The sequence below is a fragment of the Triticum urartu genome, chromosome 1, assembly GCF_003073215.2.
Source record: "Triticum urartu cultivar G1812 chromosome 1, Tu2.1, whole genome shotgun sequence".
NCBI classification, from domain to species: Eukaryota; Viridiplantae; Streptophyta; class Magnoliopsida; order Poales; family Poaceae; genus Triticum; species Triticum urartu.
Window position 1 is genome coordinate 541,688,658 of NC_053022.1, and position 17,010 is coordinate 541,705,667.

At 43.5% G+C, this 17,010-nt stretch overlaps 2 protein-coding genes and 1 pseudogene across 2 annotated transcripts; 2 read left to right on the forward strand and 1 right to left on the reverse strand.

Annotated features, from left to right (window-relative positions):
* Nucleotides 1-1,151: 1,151 nt before the first annotated feature.
* On the reverse strand, nucleotides 1,152-4,034 carry LOC125528018 (heme chaperone HemW). Its single transcript, XM_048692536.1, has 2 exons — nucleotides 3,216-4,034; nucleotides 1,152-2,003 (listed from the first exon to the last, which is right to left on the reverse strand). Exons 1-2 carry the CDS (start codon nucleotides 4,007-4,009, stop codon nucleotides 1,382-1,384), a joined length of 1,416 nt encoding a protein of 471 aa, XP_048548493.1. The 5' UTR covers nucleotides 4,010-4,034; the 3' UTR covers nucleotides 1,152-1,381.
* Nucleotides 4,035-6,475: 2,441 nt separating this feature from the next.
* LOC125538355 lies at nucleotides 6,476-11,863 on the forward strand (annotated as a pseudogene).
* A 3,431-nt stretch (nucleotides 11,864-15,294) lies between these two features.
* LOC125538363 (defensin-like protein) lies at nucleotides 15,295-15,895 on the forward strand. The gene is made up of 2 exons (XM_048701624.1): nucleotides 15,295-15,402; nucleotides 15,493-15,895. The coding sequence occupies exons 1-2, from the start codon at nucleotides 15,339-15,341 to the stop codon at nucleotides 15,663-15,665; spliced, it is 237 nt and encodes a 78-aa protein (XP_048557581.1). The 5' UTR covers nucleotides 15,295-15,338; the 3' UTR covers nucleotides 15,666-15,895.
* The last annotated feature ends 1,115 nt before the right edge of the window (nucleotides 15,896-17,010 follow it).

Consider the following 17,010-nt stretch of genomic DNA (forward strand, 5'->3'; position numbering starts at 1 on the left):
TCATATCTCCCGCCGGCATGATGCGGCAGGCGGCCAGGTTATTGTCAGTTTGCCACCAAAGAGAACAAGCAGAGCTTTGGCGTATGCACCACAACCCACTCCTCCACTTACACGCTGGTAGCAATTGGGGTTTGTGTGGGCTGTCACATTGCCTCGCGCTAATCGTAGTGGACTATAACGGGCATCCGCAGATGACCACAGAGCGTGATAGTTTCTGTAATCTAAGTTTCTCCGAGGCCACATTTACTGTAATAGGAGAGCTAATCAAGTTCCGAATGAGACTGCTAAATTTTTTGTCTATATGAACTGAAACTCGATAGGCCTAAGTTTCTCCATCTCTGTGAAGGAAACTCGGTACCTTTTTCTTTACATGAAACTCTCGGCACCTGACTGCAGCAATTCAAGTTCTTTTTTCCGGAACACGCAAGAGCTTTGCGTGTGGATTCATTAAGATTGAAAGAGTTTTAGCTACATGATGCTAAAGAAGAAAGGCTCTAGCAATCCACATCCACCCCAAGCCTATAGGGATTTCGCTCTTGTTCTCGCACTATCCCGACTCCGCTCCTCTTCGTATGCCAAGCTAGTTTCCATAGCCTCCACTCCACAAGGATTTGTTTTAGGAATGGTCACTCCGCAAGGATTTGTTTGCCACCTCGCTGTCCGAGGTTGAGATGTTATCAGAAGTTCGCCGATTCCTCTCTTTCCAGATGGAGAATATCACCGGAGTGATTATCGCACCGGCTTCCTTTGTGTTTGCCCTCGGATAATTGGCGAGCACCTCCTCCCGCCGACACACGAGAACTGAATTTTGCTAAAGAAGGCACGGGATGGCAATATTCAGAGCTACGGTCACCAATGACCAGACAGTCCTGGAGAATGGGCACTGCATTACAAGATGATTCATCGTTTCAGGCTCCTGAAGGCACAGCGTACACAACAGTTGGTGCTGAGGCCCTCGATCTTGAAGACGATCCTTTCTGTTTGCCCTCCACAAGGATTCTCTTCAGGACCAGCAGTTCAAGTTCAGTGTCCAGACCCCGTGACCACTAAACGATTCATGTGCACATTATCAATAACCAAGCCTTGCCAAAACATAATCCTCGCCAGGATGTACTACACTACATTACCATCTCAGGAGGTGCGAACTCAACTGACAGGTAGAAGGCGCCCCGTTAAATTCAAATTCAGAAAGCACCGGCTAGGGGTCTGGTAAACACACGATTGGTGCTAGCTGAACAATTGAACAATTTTGTAAAACAAAAATTGCTATGGATCCCAGTGATCAGCTAATGTCTAGTATATCAGTAAGTGTCAATTTTGTCAGATAAAATCTGACAAATAAGAATGTGGAATTATCAATGCGAAAAGCCAGCTACTCTTGTCATGGCGAAATAGTCCCAAAGGCAAGCGAGATCAACTCGTTGGACAGCAGAAATCCATCCGGGTCACTCAGGCGGAGGAAGGCCACCCTGCTCCCACTCATCTCACCCTCCAAATCTGACTCAAACTCATTGAACTGCAGGGCCACTTGCTCCTTGTCCATGGCGATCACCAACCCACTCTCAACAAAAGGCCTAAACGTCTCGCACAATGACCGTGTCAGACCCTCGCCAAAAGATTTACTGAAACTGTGCAGATCCAGCCCGCGAGCTGTTCTCAGTGATAGCATCACCGAGTCCATCGCCATATCCTTCGTCTCGGAGACACTAGGCTCGTGGCACCAGGTCCCGTCTTCCAGCTTCTGAACCCAATCTGCGTAGTTCTTCATTCCTCTGGGCCTAGAGAACCTGACACCGTTGATGTAGCTTGCCGATCCCAGACCAAACGCATAGAACGGCCTGTTTTGCCAGTATGTTACGTTGTGCTTGCACTCGTAACCAGGCTTGCAGTAGCTACTGATCTCGTAGTGTTGATATCCTGCTTCAGAAAGCTGTTTTGAAGCGATCTTGTAGAAGTTTGCAGAGTCTGTCTCATTTGGGAGAGGAAATACACCAGGCGTATAGCTGCAACATTTAATATGAAAAGGATGAGATCGGCATCAATCTGACACATATTTAAGGATGAGCTCATTTCATCTTTCATACAAAAATGTGACTGAAAATTAATATGTGACCAAATTGTTAGAAACTTGGATATAGGATGGCAGGCTAGAGAACAACATGGCTTTATAAGGTCGTAGTATAATGCAATTGGTTGAGTAATACACCCCAAAACAAATCCAGTTAAGCCTTTTAACATGCAACTATCAGCATCATGAGTTCAATAAGAAGACTGAACTTCTTTCTCTGGAGTGATATAATCTTCGCAAACAGTGAGGCAACAGTCAGAGCTTCGGTTCAGTTCTCACTGAACTATAGGAACACTTTGCAAGATATCAAACATGATATAAATGAATACGATGAAAAGGGCAAGACCGCAAGAGTGTAATCCAGGGACAAGCTAGCAAGGAGACAACTCCTTACTAGATAAGTTGTATGCCACCTGATGTCAGATGGTTTATGTCATTACGTGGACACCAGTTTTACCGCCAAACTAATACTGCAACTTGGACGGCAGTGATCAGAATCAAAGAGGAAAAAGTAATTCTGTCTGCCTAGGACATGGTGCCACGATGCCTTAATGCTGAGAAGCAGAAACCATTGCATCGCATGTCTAGAAGGTGTCCAAAAGGCGCTGATCTACACTAATCAGGCCGATGTTGATTGACAGCAACAGCCTGACGGTGGCTAATGCCATCGATCCTCATATGTTGTGCTGGTCCACAATTAGTGGTGGCATTCAGGAGATTTGTCAATTGTTGCCTGAATTCCCGAGTCACAGAATACTCAAAATCTAAAAGCAGGATAACAGGGTAGCGCATGGTTTAGCTCGATGCTGTAGAAAGGTGTTGTGTGGTGGTGTTCTACAAGATGCAGTCCCGGCTTGCCTGTTGATTATGATACTGCAGGATCGTAACCTCAGCTCTGTAACCTAATTAATACAAGTAGCCCCTTTCCAATAAGAGAAGACCAAACTTCTAAAACACAAACCAGTGCAAATCAAAACAACACTTGTAGCTAACTGTGTGACGATGATGGTTGCAGTGTGTTAGTTTTTCTCCAATTCGTTATTATCTATACAACAGAACCACCACAAACAACACACATATTTGTCAGGACCGATAATGTTTTCAAGATAGGGATCATAGCTCATAGATATGGATAGAATGAACTCACATTTGGCCAAACTTGGTGCCCTGCTCGATCTGCAGGTCGTAGACGGAGACATGCGTGGGGCGGGCATCGACGGTGCACCGCAAGCTCTCCTCCCACATCTCCTGGGTCTGGTTGGGCAGGGAGGATATGAGGTCCATGCTCCAGTTCTGGAGCCCCTCGCAGGCGGTCACGATCCCGACGGCCTCGTGCACCTCCCGCAGGCCGTGCGCGCGGCCGCACGCCCGGAGCAGCTCCTCCTGGAACGCCTGCACGCCGAGCGACACCCGGTTCACGCCCACGCCCACCAGCTCCCGCAGCTTGGCCGCGTCGAACGTGCCGGGGTCCATCTCGATGGACACCTCCGGGCACGCGGACAGCCCGAACCTGCCGCGCAGCGCGTCCAGCACCGCGGCCACCAGCCTCGGCGGGACCAGCGACGGGGTGCCGCCGCCGAAGAAGATGGTCTGCAGCGGCACGCCGTCGTCGGAGACGGGCCGCGTGGCGGCCACCTCCCGGAGCAGGAGGCGCACGTAGTCGGCGATCCGGGGGTCCTCGCCCTCGCCCGGGCCGCCGGGGGAGGGCGCGGAGGAGCCGAGCGCCACGATGGGGAAGTCGCAGTAGTGGCACCGCTTGCGGCAGAAGGGGAGGTGCACGTACGCGGAAGCCGGGGGGAGCGGCCGTGGCGGAGGGGGCGGCGGCGGGACGGCGGCGGCCGGGGAGGCATAGCGACGAACAGGTGGTGGGCGGGGTGGGCGGATTGGGGGCGGTTTCCTGTGCGGCAACTGGAACACCAGCGGGAAGGCTGATCTTAGCATTACTGACCACTCGCCTGCCAAGGCTCCTCCCGGTGGGCTGGTAAAGAGACAATTTTGCATTGAGTTGAATGGCTACACATCCAAATTGATTTAAATAAATCCAAACGTGTTTTTTTAAAGAACTTCTATTTAGTCATCAGATGTCAATATAGTACAAAGAACAACATAAGTAAAAAAATTACATCAAAATCAGTAGACCATCTAGCGACGACTATAAGCACCCGAGCGACTGAAGGGGCACCACCGTCACCACCCTCCCTTATTGAAACGGGGCAAATCTTATTGTAGTAGACAGATGAGAAGTCGTCGTGGTAAGGCTATATAGACTAGCGCACCAAAATAACAACCGCCATCGACGAGGAGAAGCGTAGATATGAAGGATCCGATTTGTAGACACACGCAGACAAACGAAGACCAAATTCACATGAATACACCAAAGACAAAACGCCGATTGATTCCGATGAGATCCACCAGAGACCAACCTTCACACGCCCTCTGACGATGCTATAAGCAGCGGTGTATCAGGGCTGGGCTGGGAGAGTCTTATTCCATCTTTAAAGAGTCGGCGCTACCTAACGTCTCTGAGTAGGACACAAACCCTAACAAAACTAAAAAAACTTTCAAAAACAAAGCCCCCCGTTGGCAAGAGTCAGGATCCACCATGCATCCATGGCCCTCAGGTGTGCTGGCGGGAGGCACAGAAAACACTAGTGACAGGGTTCCACTGCCTAGGAGCGAAGGGGTACGAGCGTTGCGCGTATTTAACCATGTTTGTTGATAGTTTACAAAAATCGCATCAGATTAAAAAAAGACAAAAAATAATCAAAAGGTCAAGATAAAACATAAATAAAGTTATATCAAAAGTCCTTGGTAGTCATTGACTCCAGACTCGTCTCTTGCATCTCGACTTTTCTTTAAACATCCAGTGAAGAAACTGCGGACAAGCGAACTTGCACATGGTGCATTCCCAAATTCAAAGGTTTCAAAGAGCGTGTATGAGCCATCTATGACAATGGCTTAGAAGCGAAGACCGTCGAACGTACTGTGACCGAGGATACATCGTTTGTAAGATAGGTTGTTGAATTGTTGCTTCACCTACTAGGAGCACATACAAAAAATCAACATACCCAGTGACAAGAGCATGCTTGACAAAAAGAACGAATATGCATGCCTATTGATAAGAGCTTGACAATACTATCATGGCCACTATCGAATGATAGGCTGAAGCGCCCAGCGACAATCTACAAGAGCGGGAGCCATTGATCTGCGGGGCTAAAACACCATCAATTCTCGGTAGGCCGTATCAGCCACATTAGAACGACAATAGAAACCATGAGAATTATTCCGTACTACGCCACCTCCATCATCTAGACTTTGTTGTCGAGGACACGTAAATAAAACATAGATGAACAGCAAACTGGATTCAGAGTGTTGATCGACCCGGCGCAAAGGCTGGGAGCCATCGAAAACCATGAACCTCCAAAACGAAGGAAGAGTTTAAGCACACACGCTTCTTAAGTATTTGTTCGCCTTTTTACTTGTTTTTCATCATACTTAAAACGAAATTGGTCATCTTGTCCTTATCCTTAAGTATGTTCTCCCTTTTTTCTTCATTTTGATTTTTCTTCTTGTACATTTGTTTATGTCATTGATTTTTCTTGAATTTTTTCTTAACGTTCTACCATTTATTGATATACCAAATAAATTATGTTTTCTTTAACAAGCCAGTAGTTTTCACTAAAAATATCCTGACATTTATTTAGCTAGGCAAATCACAGGTAGTAGCATTTTGTAAACAATTATTTACATAATTACATTTTTTTAGGGAAATTTACATAATTACATTGATATGAAAAATTAAATCACTGGACTAACGTGCTATAATATTTATTGCCAGTTATAAACACGGACAATTATTTAGTGTTTTCTATAAGAAAAATTATTAAAAAGCATTCCCTCGAAGAAGGGGAAACAAAACCTAACGGTGCATGGGCCGAGTTAACCAGGCCAATATCTGGCCCAACACATGAATCGCTATGTTGGCCCAACACGTGGCTTTGCGCCTGCCTGCCACCGCGTGCCCTATATAGCCTTGAGCCGCCGCGGCCAGCGTCACCGCCGACGCATCAACCCCGTCTCCCACGACCCACGAGGGTCGCCGCCGTCGCCATCGCCGTCCCCGTTCCCCATCGTCTCGTCGTTGCGTCCCTGCCGACTCCACACGCCCACGAGCCTCGGCCACTGGGTTTTGGGTTCCAAGGTCTGAGCTTGTGATTAGTCAAACCCCACTGACCTCCACAATTGCAGGGCAGATGAATGCTGCTGCTTCGTCTAATCAACATGCTAATGCCACGATAACTACTCGATTTTTTTTGTTCAGGAGTTCCTTCCTGTAAATTCACTCGCGTGGCCGTCTCGTTATTAAATTTACATTTTCCATCGTGAGTTTGTGACAGGTTGAGCAGGATGGGGATCGCCACGGAAGGAGGCCCCAGAGAGAGGGAGAACCACCGAGGCTCTCTGGACGAGATGGAGATGAAGGTGGCCAGATTTTCCCGGGGGAAGGCGGCGAACCTGGGGGTAGGAATAGGATTGCTACTCTCCTTCTGTCCTAGTGTGGTTGTTGGAAATTCAGGTGCTAGTTTCTTTGCCTGCTATGCTACTTCAGAAGTGAATTTGGCATCTTTGGTTTTCTTCGTAACAGGATTTGCGCGACAAGAAACTGAAAGGGCAGCTCGCTGGAAAGGAGAAGCTGATAGGAGTGTCCGCCAAAGCTGCCGCGCAGGCTGAAAAGGTCTGTGTTTGTGTATTTGTTGCAGAATGTGTGTGAATTTGTTGATTCATACAACATATATGTTGCTATCTCACTGGAAATCTCGGGGGCACTAACCAAACGGTGTATGCATGATAAAGGGAATCTGGCATTCTCGACTAGTGACTTGTGGCAATGTGATGTTCTAGAATATAGCTCTTCTTTAGCTGTTCACCAGTGTCGTGCGGAACTGTTTGGATGAAGTGCTCTACTCATATGTATAGAATCCACATTTTAAATGTAAACATAGATTGATCTGGCGTTGCTGTTAAAGAGATGATGGCCAGCCAGCGAAAGACCGGCCAGTAGATTTTCGACGCATCTACCGTGACAAGGAGTAAAATTTACCGAGTGTACACATACTCTTTTTGGATCGTTTTAATTCACATTGCTTGACAATTATGGCATAGATAGATATGGCTATATGTCACTTTGAGTATGGACTCTCTTGCATAACTCCATGGTGCTCGTCGGAACATAATATAACCCTGCACCCATCTAAATTCTTTGCCTACCTCATGCCTCTTGATTTTCATGCTAAACAACTATCCAGTCGAACTGACTTGTGAAAAACATGAGATAATTAATTTGCACTATGCTGATTTTTTATTACTCAATTTACAGTGGCTGTTGCCTATCGAGGGGGGCTATTTAGAGCCTGAAGGTCTCGAAAAGACATACAGATTTGAGCAGTGGTCGATTCTGCCAAAGGTGGACATTTGGAGTTCAAGAAAATCATTTGACATGATCTTACCTGGTAAATATGTAGATCTGTTACACTATTATCTGAATCTGCCACCCTAGCTACATTATCCAGTACCAAAATAGCCACATGATGCCCAGCTCAGATTTACGATATCGTATTTCTTGATTCTTATTGTGTATGCCTTTATAGACTTACCATGTGGTTGTTACATATACCCTTCTTACTGTTTACGTGAAAGGAAGATGCAAGTTAGCCTGTAAAACATTTGTAACCATAACATAACATTGACACTATCAGCTTTGTACGACTAAACAGTTTCCTAATCGAATAATTCAGTGAAAGAACTCTGCTGCAGGCTCTTATGTTATTTCATTAGGCATACTCTATGTTGCCACCTTGCTGAATGCTGACCGTCAGTTTCCCTAATTATGGTTTATGACCATGAGTTGTATGAGGGTGCTGACTAGCTGTTTTGTATGCAGTGTTTGGTCCTTATACTCTAGAATACACACCAAATGGGCGCTACATGATAGTAGGTGGGCGAAAAGGTCATGTTGCATTTATGGATATGTTGAATATGGAACTCATCAATGAATTTGAGGTCAGCTTTCAGTATTTAAGCAGTTTGTCAGGTTTACTTCTCTTTTTGTTCTTTTTTCCTCAGTAAAATGTTCACTATTGAATTTCAGTGCTTTGCTCATAAATTAGACTTGTGAGAATGATCTTAGTCTGGTCCTCAATATTGGTGGAAATTAGCAGTATTAAAAGTTTGTGCCTTTTGTTAGACCAACCTGAAAGCAAGAACTAAATGAACTCTGGGGTTTAGTCTGCTAGTTCGACAAATATACACATGTGAAGGCTAAAAGGAGCCTAAGATACCATTGAGAAATAAGGATATCTATTTTATGTACTCATAAGTTGTAAGTAAAGATGATACACATTTTAATTGTGGAGGGCGTGGATGTTGAAGTCAAGGAACTACTTATAGTTCATATTTTTCCAAGGTATTGAAACTAGAAACTAGAGTACCTGGTAGGTACCCAACAGTTTGCTCACCTTGCAGGAGATTACATGGGTTAATCACCCTTATACTTAGTTATAATCAGCCTTATACTCTGGTTATTCTGATAACCTGTGAGTGCACCTAGTACGAGTTTACAACTTAGTAAATCTAGTAATTGAGTTTTTTCATTTCATACGGTTTGAGTGATAGCAGCTCAAATTCGGATAAAATATGCTGAGTTTAGCGTAGGTAGTTTTTCTTGTTTGCCCAGAAAAGACTAAAGTCTTCAGAGACTTTCCCGTTGTCTCCCCGTTGGTTCCCAAGGTTTGGAGAAGTGATAGCTAGGCACTAAGCGGGCGGTGTATGGATGCCTAGTTCCTAGACAGTAACCTGGAACATGGTGACAAGCAGCCAAGTAGCCAACCGTATACCTGGGCCAAGGACCATGCATCCAAGAGCAAAAATTACAAAGGTAAGGGAGTAGGATGGAGGGTGTCTGCAGAGAATGTACAGGTCGTTGCAGCTGGCAGCTGGAGGAGGATGTTTCGTGGCGATAGGGGAGTGTGGCTCGTGGAGTCTGCAAAATGATGTCCCCTGTCCCTATGTTTTAGTCCATAAAGGAGCGTGTAAGCAGCGCCTAGTAGCATCTTTTGAACCTTGATGAAAGAAAGCGGACCTGACCCCTTCGCATTGTTTGTCCCTCGTAAAAAAGGAGAAATTTCTATATAAGGATACCACGAATCTTGACACAAACTGAATGGTCTAGATAGAGGGTACACTGGTATGTGGGTACAAAAAATCCACACTCCATTCTAAAATTGTTCCCCGCTTTTCTCCGACATCAGCCCCTGGTTTTTATAATCACTGACTGTAGACATCTCCAACATTATTTCTTGTTGCACCTCATATATGTATTGTACTTCTCTGATCTTATCTTTTTATAGGTGAAGGAAACTGTGCACGACGTGGCATTTTTACAGAACGAGCAACTCTTTGCAGTCGCCCAGAAAAAGTAATTTATTGACTGTACTCAAGCTTTGCGACATATTTCCATTTCTCATGAAGTATATCAACATGTTCTATGTGCTAAAAAGGATGTAATAAGATGACCCCTACAGCTTGATGATGTAAAGAAAGGATGGACAAACCCATGCTCACCAAAATAAGAACCGTTGTCAGAATATGTTTGATATGTGGATCAATCAGGCTACAGAATGACGCAACATTTCAACATGATTCACTACACCGTTTCCTTGTACGATTTCCCATGAGTGGGATCATCATAAAATGGCATCTGTGAACAAGACTAATTTTTGGCAGTTTCTTGAACTGCTAGTGCATAAATATGTGGGCTAGGTACAGCTTAGGGTTGCCTTCTGACTTCAATATTCGAGAATGGGTTGTTGATCTGGACTCTGGAACTGTTAGTTTCTTAAATCGTGTATTAATACTCTATGTGCAAATGGTGCTTACAAGCTGTGAAGGGCTGATTATGCTAATGATTTCTATAGATTTTTTATAGTTCCTCACAAGAATATTGTTCAAACAGGTATCCGTACATATATAATCGTCATGGCACAGAAATTCACTGTCTGAAGGTAATCATGATTTAAATGCCTCTATGTTCTTGGTAACTTTGCCCTGGTTTTTGATGATTTTGAAGAAGTGGTTGTATATATAGTAAATCCGGGAATAGGAGCCTTTGTATGATCTCTACAGAACTAGTGATTAATAATAACTCTTATGTTAGGTACATTCAGTGATTTGTTCTTAGATCAGCTAATGGGAATACATGACCTCCCTTTTTTGTAGTTGGAAAACTAATAACTAGTGCCCAGACCACATATTGATATGCATCTGCATGTCAGTGCGATATTCAGATGCATTTTTGACAACTGAAAGCTTAGTGGTGGCAAAATACCGGGCATGCAAATATCCGAATTGAATGTTCCTTTGTTGATGAATGTGAAGCTTTTTTTCACATAGGGCTTTCCAAAAGGAACTTATTGGTACATACTAAACAGTTGAGTACTGCAAAAAAATTGTGGCAATGAATTACTTTGGACAGTGCTTCTGTTTCGTAAGCATGATAACACTAGTGCAGCGACACCGTCATAGCTATCAGTCAATCATCGAATTTGTACCCAATGCATCTCCACGAAAGACGTGCTATCTCCAAAATACTTCTTTTGGGAGTCTAACAGTGATCACTCTTCCGTTTCACAGGAACATGGCAAATCGCTGAAACTTCAGTTTCTGGATAAACACTTACTCTTGGCATCGATAAACAGCTTCGGGCAGCTCCACTACCAAGATATGAGCACTGGTGAGATGATTGCAAACTACAGCACACGTCTTGGATGTACGGACGTGATGCGGGTAAATCCCTGCAATGCCGTCATTGGCCTTGGACACATGCTGGTGGGGAACTCACAATGTGGAAGCCAACCAGTGTGAAACCCCTTGTCACAATGTTGTGCCATGAGGGCCCTCTGACTGCCGTCGCATTTGACAGGGGTGGTCACCTTATGGCAACTGCAGGTGGAGACCAGAAGATTAAGATTTGGGATCTCAGGAAGTTTGAGGTTGTGCATTCATACACCGCACGTGCTCAGTCCCTGGATTTCAGCCAGAAGGGGTTGTTGGCGAGCAGCAACGGATCTCTAGTGGAGATATACAGGGATTGCGGGGGGCAGGACTATAAAATCTATATGAAGCACAGAATGGTAAAGGGATATCAGGTGGGCAAGGTTTTGTTCCGCCCTTACGAGGACATCTGTGGGATCGGGCACTCCATGGGCTTTTCCTCCATGCTCGTTCCTGGATCAGGCGAGCCAAACTTCGATACCTTTGTTGACAACCCCATGGAGACCGGCAAGCAAAGGCGGGAGAAGGAGGTGCGGTCCCTTCTTGACAAGCTCCAACCAGAGACCATCATGCTTGATCCGAATGTGATAGCCACCGTAAGACAACTGAAGAAGAAAGAGAAGAAAACCAAGAAAGAGATCAAGGACGAGATTGAAGGTGCCGTCGAGGCCGCCAAGAACATTAGGGTCAAGAAGAAGACCAAGGGTAGGAGTAAGCCGAGCAGGCGGGCCAAGAAGGAGGAGGACGAGGTTCTCAGAGCCAAGAGGCCTTTGTTGGATCAACACAAGGAAGGCAGTGGGCACCCGGATAAGAAACAGCGGATCGGCGATGAGACCGAGCTGCCGAAAGCATTGCAGCGGTTTGCCAAGAACAGGCAATCGTGATCTTAGTTATCAACTTATCATTAGCGAGTGTGTGCTGTAGTCTATTATGTAAAGGAGTAGCTGGCAAGTAGTAGTTCATGTGAACTTGTTAGAAAAATATGCACCCAAATTTTATTCTCTGCTGAGCATGACGTTCTCCAGGTTGAAGTTTGGTTTAGGTCAGCTGTTCTTCCTGAGCTGGCATAATTTTTATGTTTGATGATGATGATGAGGTTGAGGCTTGAGAGTCCCGTTTGATCTAATTACTTGTGCCTTGGTGGTGTCTTAACACTGTTTTATGTGCTGAGCTCCAATTCCTATTGGAATTAGCAACACTGTTTTCGTAGGATGAAATGTCCTTGGGTCAGAAATACTCGACCAATGCAGCATAGAAAGAAACTATAAGTATAGGTCTGGTGGTTACTGTTGTGAAAGGGGCATGTGTTACTTGTGTATATGTTTTTCGGTTGTAGGATCACTTAGATTCATGAAGAAACTGTCAAAACCCACTGAAAATTATACTGAACGATCTCCTGTTCCCAACCTTAGTTGTCGCCACGCCGAAGGTGTCCACACCGCTCTCGGCCTAGAAAGCTTTTTTTACCGGTGCTGGGAGCTACCGGGAGCTACCGGTGAACCATCCACCGTTCACATTTTTTTTGCGAACTGTGTTTAAGTAGGACCCGTTCATATGTATAACCATGTATTGTGGCAGTTAATCTTCGGAAACACTAACGCCCATACGTGTGGGTGTTCCCCAACTCGCTCACACGTCTGGATCGTCGTTCACTGTCTTTTACACAAATCTTGACACGAAAAGGTGGATTTAATGTGCCACGTAGGACGGGGCTGGTGTGTGGGCATTGAAGAGTTTGCCCACACACCCGCACCACGCTGTTTGCCAGCTGCGCTGTGTGGGCGAACTAGTTTCTGCCCACACAGCCACCACCTAGTTCATCCGCGTGTGGGCGAACTGTTTTTCGCCCACACGACACTTCTACGTTGTGGATAGCAACTGCAGTTACGCGAACGTGGCAACTAGGTAAACACACATGGCAACTGTGATTCTTTGCTAGACGGCAACTGCAGTTGCGCGTACGTGGCAACCAGATAAACACACATGGCAACTGTGATTAACAATACATGGCAACTATGGTTGGACCACACGTGGCAACTAGGTAAACACACATGGCAACTACTGTTTGACTATATGTGGCAAGTAGTTAATCACACAGCAACTACGGTTTGATTACACACGACAACTACCAGAAATTAGACATGGCAATTATAGTTAACCAAAATAGATAGAGTTGCCATGCTTTTACAACTACACTTGCTATCCCGGATAACTACATCTGCCAACCAGGATGGCAACTAAATTGTCATCCCGCGGGATACCTAACGTAGCTGCGCCAGGACGTGTGGGCATTTTTGCTTCGTGCCACACACGCGAGGTGGTGATGAGTAGTATTTGTTGTGCGTGTGGCACGAAGTAGCCGCGCCTACACGTGTGGGTAATTCTAATGTCTGCCCACACACAGCCCGTGTGGGCTGCCTCCTGCTCACACCATACACGATGTGTGGGCACATGTCGAATATACCACACGTGTGGCAGTTGTCAGCGTCCTTAATATTTTGTATATGTCCATGTAAGGAGAAGCAGTACTTTTTGTAGTGGAATGTACGCATGCATGCAGCATCTCCTCTCTCTCAAACAAATCCATGCATTTTATTTTTGTTTACATTTTTAGATGGCCAATATTTTTTACAGCATTGTTCTATTATTTAAAATTTTCATATATTCAAATTCTTGAACATAAGATCTTTAGAATGCCAATCTTGAGTATATTTAAACTAGTTTAATTTTTACTATTTCAATCATATCAAAATATTAATTTCACTCATTTCAAATTACAATTTTAGAAATGATTGAAATCGGTTATTGAAATGATTGAAACCACTTTCCCAAATATAGTTTTCTTTGTGAGTTTCATATTCCAGCTTGTGAAACTGTTTCTTCAATGGAGTAATTATGATGTGTTTTTCTGAAACTAGTGAAATCTATCTTTTGTAATGAGTGTAATCAGTTTTTTGAAACAAGTGAAATATAGTATTTCAGTTGAGCGACTGTAATGTGTTTTCTGAAATGAGTGAAATGAGTTATTTGAGAAAAGTGAAATATATCTTTTTGGTGTGAAATGGCTCTTTCAATGTGTGAAACTGATATTTCTGCTGAGTGAAATATGTTCCAATATTTTTTCCATAAATATGAAGTGAAATGAGTTTTTGAGATATATTTTATAATGAGTTAAATCAATTTTCCAAATCAGTGAAATGCGTTGTTTCAAATTTGTGAAATACTTATTTTGGAAACTAGTGAAAGGAGTAATACGTTTTCTCAAAATGACTGCAATGTGTTTTCTGAAACTAGTGAAATGGGTGAAATCTATATTTTGCAAATGAGTGCAGTGTGTTTTCTAAAATGAGTGAAATAAGTTATTTGAATAAAAGTGAAATAAAACCAATTTTTGCTGTGAAACTAATTTTTCAGTGTTTGAAAATGATATTTTTTATAAGCGGAATGCATTTCAATATATTTCGTAAATTTGCAGTGAGATTAGTATTGCAAATGAGAGTAATGTGTTTTCTGAAATGTGTGAAATCTATTTTGGAAACGAGTGAAATGGTTTTTTAACTGATAATTTGTTTAAATAACTGTAATGTATTTTCTGAAATGAGTGAAATATATCTTTTGCAAATGAGTGTAATGTGTTTTATGAAACTAGCGAAACGAGTAAAATATATCTTTTGTAACAAGTGAAATCAGTTTTTTGAAACGTACGAAATATGTATTTCAATTGAGTGGGTGTAATGTGTTTTCTGAAATGAGTGAAATGTATCCTATTTAATTGAGTGTAATGTGTTTTCTAAAAGGAGTGAAATATATCTTTTGTAACGAGTGTAGAGTGTTTTCTAAAACTAGTGAAATGAGTGAAATATGTTTCTTTTCGTTGAGTGAAATATGTTTTCTTGAAATTGGTTAAATAAAATTAGATGAAATATATCCAATATTGGCCTTATTTTAAAGTTCATGGCATGAGCAATTCAAATCTATAAAAAGTTTCAAAGACAAAAAATTATTTCAAAAGTTATCAACTATTCTAACTATCACAATGAAATAAAATGCTGGTCTTCATTTTGAAGAGAGAGAATATTATATGCATGCAGCCACTCACCCTTCTCTCTCTCTCTCTCTCTCTCTCTCTCTCTCTCTAAACTGTTATTACCTTGTATACCCATGACAAAATACTATCATCCAAGGCAGCAAGATATAGTCATCATGCAGGTTGCCCTATTATTAGCCATGGCTTTAGGCAGCCAATCCATTTTAATGAACGCGCGTTGATTCCAGCAATCAAGTCTCGAGATTCATGCCACTACAAATCCAATCAAATCATTCCTATGCACGTCTTCACCTTCGACAATATAAGAAGCCTACCCCCATCTCCCTCATGTCATCTGCAAACACAGCTTCCTACATTCTCTCTTACTCCTCGAGAAGAAGAACTCTTGCAACAATGGCGGTTTCGTCGAAGCTTTTCCCGGCCGCCGTCCTCCTCCTGCTTCTCCTCCTGGCCACAGGTAATTGATTGCTTGTTTGTCCTGATGGGCGGGCTAGTAATTAACTTCAAACCTAACCTGAGACTGATTGTTCTTGATGTGTACGTGCAGAGATGGGGCCTGTGCGGGAGGCCATGGCGTGCGAGCACGCGCGGTGCAAGAAGTGCACCGGGGCGTGCTTCGACCCGGATGAGTGCGCCATCACGTGCCGGAACGAGGGCTACGACTCCGGCGACTGCACCGGGAGCGGAGCCTACCGCTGCACGTGCAGCAAGAATTGCTAGCTAACTAGTGCGTGAAGAACACACGAGTAGAATAAAAAGGGGATTACAGTTCTGTGCTACTCTAGTTTGTTCTTTCCTTTTTGACCATGGATTTTTTGTTCGAAGGTTCACACGAATGTGGCCTAAACTTAGTGGTTCCAGTTCTGAGATTATTTTGTATCGCAAGCTATGTACTAAGAGAGATTTCTCTCAACAAAGATTATACTAAAAGAGAGTAATCGTTTGTCAAAGGTTTATCCTTCAGAACATACAGGAGTATACGGCGGGCAATCAAATTGACATGGCAAGCATCCAAAACTGCTTAGCAAATGGCCGACAAGTGGGTAACGTTGGGGCGACACAAAACAAACATATACTAGCATCTTAACCCTTCAGAACAAACGCAATGGCGGTTTCCCTGGTCATCCTTCTCCTAGCCACATGTACGTTGTAATTGATTGGTTATCCTAATGATATTGGGTGCTTATGCACGCATGGATTAAACGTCTCCAATCACAACGGTCATTTGTCCCCGGAACACATTGTACAGCGTGTCCACTTTAGACCCTTTACTTGTCTAGTTTTTTCGAAAAGGATGATGACCGACGGCATCATTTGTCTAGGTACAGAACAATATCTCTCAATCCATTTTCAAATTGTTTAAAACAAGCACATGAATGATAGGGTGGTCCGCTCTTCATTAGTGAGAGGAAAGAAAGAAAAAAAGGTCAAAGATGAGCCGGTCCGACGGACTATATATCCGGACACCTCAGTTTCTTTCACACATGGCTGGGTTTGTGGAGTGAAGCCAATTTATTCATCAAAAAAAAAGGCTGGGTTTGTGGATTTGCGGACAACCATGACAAACGGAGGATTTTGGGGACTCGGTTTAAGAGGCTTCACACACTGTTCGGGCTGTCTGTCTGGATATATAGATATATGAGGACGATAATATAGGATCTGACTAAAAGGACGTGGTTGTTCTAATCCCGAGCTCATGTGAGCTCAGTTGAACAAAAAGAATGGAAAAATTCAAAAATTCTGAATTTTTTTGGTAGCTGTAGGTTTGACAAAATATATACGAGGACGATTTGACAAAATGTTTATAGGTTTGCAAAATTCCATCACCATATTACATTCGTGGAAATCATGGCAAAAGAAACAAAATCAATGCGACAAAATGTTATTTTCAAATGTACTTTGGAGCATCGATTTTGTTTTTGTTTCATGATGAAATTTGCGATCCAACAAACATTTTGTCAATGTTTCACACACAAAAAAATCAGTATTTTGGAAAAAAAATTACTGGTCACCTGCGCTCACATGAGCTCGGGCTTAGGACATCACATTCGCTGACGAAATATAT